At 35.2% G+C, this 6,000-nt stretch overlaps 1 protein-coding gene across 1 annotated transcript in view; it reads left to right on the top strand.

The window, feature by feature from the left end:
• The window catches only part of ESYT2 (extended synaptotagmin-like protein 2), a gene marked incomplete at its 5' end in the record, with an annotated part of 51,226 nt that overhangs the window by 2,699 nt on the left and 42,527 nt on the right, over positions 1–6,000 (top strand). Inside the window, 2 exons of the mRNA XM_010074413.1 lie at positions 664–740; positions 5,419–5,491. Coding sequence (XP_010072715.1) covers positions 664–740; positions 5,419–5,491 — 150 coding nt within the window. The remainder of the gene's footprint in view (positions 1–663; positions 741–5,418; positions 5,492–6,000) is intronic.

Genomic DNA, 6,000 nt, shown 5'->3' with positions numbered 1-6,000 from the left:
TCTTTAAGGTCCCTTCCAACCCAAACCATTCTATGATTCTATGAACTTTTACAGAAAGGAAAAATACGTAATGAGAAAGGAGATGGTGCTAAGAAAGGTCATCGGTTGTCCTCTCCCATTGAGTATTTGATGACCATTTGAGTTGTGGGAAGGTTTGATTGATATATGTTGTTTCTGTATGATTGACAAAGAGAGAGCGTGCAGAGTGGTTTATATCATTTTTTGGGGGGGGGATTATGGATTATTTTTTGTCCATTCTGACTAAATTCCACTTTAAGGCAACTACATTTTTGTTAATTAAATTTAGCTTGTAGTTTTAGTTGCACAGAAAAGAGTGCTTTGGCTGGTAGTTTTAGACCTATACAAGTACAGAGAAATTTGATGTTTATTGGGGGAGAGGGAACGCATGTTGTTAAATCTTTGGTGAATCTTGAAATCTATTGGTCTAAACTCAGGGTAATTGCAAGAAGGGTTGTGACTGAGTGGATCCTAGCAAGGTAGTTTTTACCCTTGAAATAAAATTTCGAGCTAAATTGATAGCTTTTCTTCACTTCTGAACTTGAAGCATGAATATGAATATATTCACCTTTATGTTGAAGTTAAGAGTTTATTATGGTATAGCTTGGTAGAGGGATCCAACTTTTACTTGCTTAATTATTTCAGCCTCTGCGGATAAATGGTGTAAAAGTGTACACTGAAAACGTGGACAAAAGGCAGATCATTTTGGATCTTCAAATCAGGTAAACTTTATTATCATATTATGATGGTGCCCATGCTTTAGAATATGTGATTTGTTTGTTTCATTTGGCAGTCATGTTGGCCTGACAGGAGAAGAATTGCTTCATTACGCAAATGTAGTTAGTCCTAATTTCATATGAACAGAGGAAGGAACCGCATGCGGTAAATAGCATTTATCTGAGGGAAATACTATATCAACTCAGCGTGACTGCATCGTTAAAGTTGGTTAATAAAAAAATAGTTTAAAAGCCAAAGCAATAACTTTGATTTTTTTTTTTTTTTCTAATGGATTAAAACTTTGCCATAAAGTTCAGTCTACTCTAAAATTTAGGCTATAAGGTGTTTGGGTTTTTTTACTTTTCTCAGTTACTAGATTTTTTTATAAACACAGCATTAGAAAAAGAGAACGATAGATACCGAAATACTTGTGCTCATACCACTAAGCAGAGTAAATCTATGTATTATATAATGCCAGAGCGACTGCTCTGCTGCTTCAGGTTTCTTTGCCCTTTCATCATGACCCCTTTTATATAGGTTTATAAATACTTCTACCCAACATTTGCCAAAGTCTTTCTCAACACAATCTGCAGTTACAGAGTTTTTTGAAAGTTCAGTCAGTGAACTCAGCAATGTTTTTATGTTTGACCATCATAGATACATGTTACAGTGACTACTTTTGCCTGCTTGTAGGTTGTGGAAAGGCCAGATTTATTAGTCACTGATGATCCAGCAAAGAACAGCCTTCTGTATTTCTTGCTGCCTCCCTGGCAGTAACCAGAAGGGTAATCAGGCTTCTCAGCCTCTCTTTTCCAGAGTCACTTCCCGAGTCTGACTTGGTTTATTCTTAATTTTGAATTACTTCTCTAAATCCCAGCTATGCTGAACACTCTGCTTCTTTGTCAAAGCTGGGCCTCGGAGTGATAAGAGAAGATGCTGCTGCATCCTTTCCTGAGTTTCAGAGGGGGTGGGGGCAGGGCCCAATCTTTATTGAATAGAATCACTTTATTTCTGTAGGAAAAAAGCTGTCCAAATTGGGGGTTGATGTTGCTGGACAAAATAGAGCAGGATTGTTTCTTGAGAGCTTGTTTCACTAGATGGGTGCTGTTAGCCCTGATAGAGAAACTTCCTTCAGTTTTTTCCTTGTTGCCACTTTTGATAACAGCTGTGAGAACAGCCTCACGTCTTCCGACTGAAGTCCTCAGGAAAACGGACTTGACTGACCACTATAGACATAGTGCAAATAAATTGGTTTTGAGAAGCTATTTTTGAGACATTTGAGGGGCCAAGTCTCCCAAGACCATTTCTTCCCTTTAAAGCAGAATTATTCCCAGGATAGAGGGGGTAAATCTAGTGTTTATTTTTTTCTTCTTTTTTCTCCTGCTTATCTTCATGAAGTAGATTGGGACAGATAAACATAAATAGGACAATAGGTTTGTACAGAAGTTCCAGGAATAATCTCCTGTTACGGAGACCTGAATGAAGTCTTTACCCATATGTCTCATTGCATTACATTGCAACCTACTTAGAGAAGTGATAACAGCTGGAGTAGAATCCAGTCTAAAAGGCTGAAATAAATTCCTTGAAGTGGTTTAAATAACAATAATAGTGCTGAGTCAGGTAGGTGTCCATTTGCCCCAACAGCCTGTCCCTACTACCAGTGGCATAGCCTTACAGGAAGAAAATGGAAACAGGAGAGCTATGGAGTGACTATCATAGCTTCTAGCAATTAAGGCTTAGACAAAACCACCATCAAAGGAAGTCCTGTTCCGTATTTAAGACTTGTCCGTGACACCTTCTCCTTGGGAAAGGGCTTTTTTTCAAAGCTTTTACTTATGCAAATATAAGACAGATGACACTCCAGTATCAATTGTTACTGTTTCGGTTTTCTGGTTGGTTGGTTTGGGGTTTTTTTTAAGGATGTTCAGTAAGTGTCCATCACTGGAATTGTTTCAGTAGTAACAGGAAGGAAGAATAAGAGTGTCTGTAATAAATGTTCTTGGCATGTTTAGAGTCATGTACAGATACCAACCCTAAACTGTTTCTCGTGGAATCAACTTTAGTTCAGTTTTGCAAGATTATGAAGAACACTCTTACTGCTGGAGAAAAGTCTGTCCTTGAGAGTATTTATCCCTGTAGATTTTAATCTCCAGTTAAATTATTTTGTTCTCATTTTAATTTATTTTTAAGTTTAAAGTTAGGATCTTTCTGTAAACCTTTCATTCCCTAAGTACAGTTTGGAAAGAAAGCAATCTCATTAAGCATTAGTAAGAATAGCTGTACTAAGCCAAGCCCTGTGGGGGTGTATTGTGGGGGGAGGGGGGAGATGAAGGAAAGATTTTATTTTATTTCGTTTTAAGTATATTCATTCTTTTAATTATCTCCTTTTATCCTGCTTTTTTGCCATTGTGGCTTCCTTTAGCCCTTTCTACTGTCAAGTTGTTTGTGACAGGGTATATGCGTTTGCTTTGGACCTCCTATACAGTAGTTTCACTGGGTCTCCAGAACACTTCTTTAGTATTTTTTACATCTTCCTTTTTATAGTTTTTGCTTTTAAGTTTAATTACACAAGGAGTGTGTTTTCGTTTAGTTTTTGTTGTTCCTGCAGGGATATTGTGTGCATTATGATCATTGCTTCAGAGTGTTTTTCAGAACCTTTTTAAGCAGCTCCCATGCATTGTTCAGGATCCAATTAAGAACTTCACTCCAGTAAGCAGCTTGACTAGCTAATCGACAAAGCAGTTATTGGAAAATATATTTAAAGATTCAATTTCAGGACCACATTTGCAAAGGGAGTGCTATACCTTTCTCTTACTGGGAGCTTTATGTTAAAAAATTGTCAAAACTCATGTTACAATTTAAAAGTCTAGTTTCTGGTGATAAGGATGTGTGAGGGAAAAACGTTAACTACTTGAGCAAATAAAGATAAAGGCTAAATAAATTGTTAGTAAATAGAAATCTTACATTTGCTAATGAGCATGAATGTTGTAAACACTTGGGAAAAATTAAAGGTTATGGATCAATAGAAAACAGGATGAACTGTCAAATTAAATGTGAACTGTAGTACAGAAAACCTTAAAAGGCAGAGAAATTGAGGAAATACTTATTAATAGCGTACAAGTGAGTTTTTTTCACCTTCTTGTGACACAAAAAACCATAAGCATTAAAAGAAAGTTTTAGGCTGCAGTTTTAAATATATTGAAATATTTTTTTTCATGTGGCATACTTATCTGGAGAAACTTCCTACCATAAAAATGGGGTCAAAAGACCTTTAAAAAATAATGAAGACAGTTGAAAGTACAGAATAACAAAGCATTGTAATCTGGGAAATAAGTTTGTCCTATTCTTTGGGGTTTTTTTCTGAGTATTTCCTATGGGCTGTAATGACCACATACAGGACACTGTGCTGCTCATCTGATTCAGTACAGCTGCTGTTATAGACTTAGAAGACTGTCCTGTCCTCATTAAACTGTAATCTATCTCAGTGATCTGTACATTACAGAGGTCACAAATATTCCTGGAATATTATGATCTGAATGTATAGAATTTGCTTACTAAATGAGCCTTCAAGTTGTATGTTATGTTACAGTGGAATTCTGAATGGCATCAGCTGTTAATGGACCCAGCCAAATACCTTAAGGGATAAAACTGTTTAACTTTATTATAAGGTTAAAAGTTGTTGACTTATTAACCTCAAACGCAGTTTGTTACTATTTTTACTGCAGTTTGTCATCATGTTATTACAGATTTTCAGATGAACATATTGCTTCTCAGTCTTCATAACACAAATAGTTCTCATGCTACAAGGTGCCAAGACTGAGGTTTCAGTTGCAGTTCTAGATTGACCTTTCTGCTCTGTGTCATGTTGTTATGTAATTTATATATATATATGTGTGTGTGTGTGTATATACCTACTATCTTTCTATGTAGATAGATAGGTATAAATAGAAATTACATAGTTTTAAATTGTGTATTAAAAATTATGTACCTATTTTTAAACTGTACAGTCACACTACATTCTTTCCAGGGAAAGCAATGGTCACCTTCCTTTTACATGGACCCCTGACATGTTGTGGTCTTCCAGTTCCCCAGACTGGTCATTGTGCCAAAATGACCCTGCACACTGTTACCTTTTGAATAGTTCAAAATAAATTCCAATGGTGGACACTTACAAGAATGTCTCGGAACTATTGTTTGTTTCTGTTTAAGTGATTGATAAGATTTGCATTTGCTTGAAATCCCATAGGCAGCACCATCACACACAGAGCACAGGAGGATGATTTGAGTAATGGATATCCTGAATGCAGCAACTCTCATGTTCATTTGCTTTTGATAGTACCTTGTGACCATCAGTTGTCGAGGGGAGGGGACAGGTGTCCTGCTGTTATACTCTTACTGTGATAGTGATTTACCTTGACTTGGTCCTGAAGTCTTGGTCTCTCATGTATGCTTCCGGAGATGATAACATACCTCTTTGTGTTAATTTCTGACTGTTTTTAATGCCAGTGGTGATGTTTTGAGTGGGATACATTTTTTTAACGATCTTGACTTTGTTATATGTTTTAACATGCATTTTTAAATGTATAGACTGAAAGACAAAATTGTTATCACAGCGCAGAATTCAACTAACAGTGTGTTGCAGTTTAGCCATAAAAATGAAATATATGTTCCTTTCTGTTTTAGTTTTGTTGGAAACTGTGAAATTGATTTGGAGATCAAGAGATACTTCTGCAGAGCTGGTGTGAAAAGTATACAGGTGAAATTCAATTTTTTTTCTTTTGATTTTGACATCATCACTGAATTGTTATTTTCTGATGAAATAGTTTATATGAAAGAACCATAAATTTTGTAGTTTTGTTGCTTACTGTTTTTTCTCAGCTGCATAAAATATTGATATTGCATAAAAATCTCAATAACAGCATTTAGTTGAAAGGGTAAATTCCTAAACTGTTTTAAATTTATAATATTTGTATATTTATATGATATAGTATATCACATACATAACATTTATATATGAAAGGGTAAATTCCTGGACTGTTTTAAATATATAACATTCATATATTTATATTATATACAATATCACATATATAACATTTATATGTAAGTATATATTTATAGTATATAACATATGTAACATTTTCTACTGGAAAAGATGGATATAATTTCACAGCAAGCCAATGCTCATGTGATGTGTAGGTTCATAAAGGGAACATGGAGCTTAAAATTTTGTTTTATTTAATATTTCAGTGCTAGATGCAATTATTG

This window comes from Pterocles gutturalis, unplaced genomic scaffold, assembly GCF_000699245.1.
Source record: "Pterocles gutturalis isolate BGI_N339 unplaced genomic scaffold, ASM69924v1 scaffold17532, whole genome shotgun sequence".
NCBI lineage: Eukaryota > Metazoa > Chordata > Aves > Pterocliformes > Pteroclidae > Pterocles > Pterocles gutturalis.
Note: the sequence above shows the minus strand (reverse complement) of the source record. Positions and strands in the feature narration are given on the sequence as shown.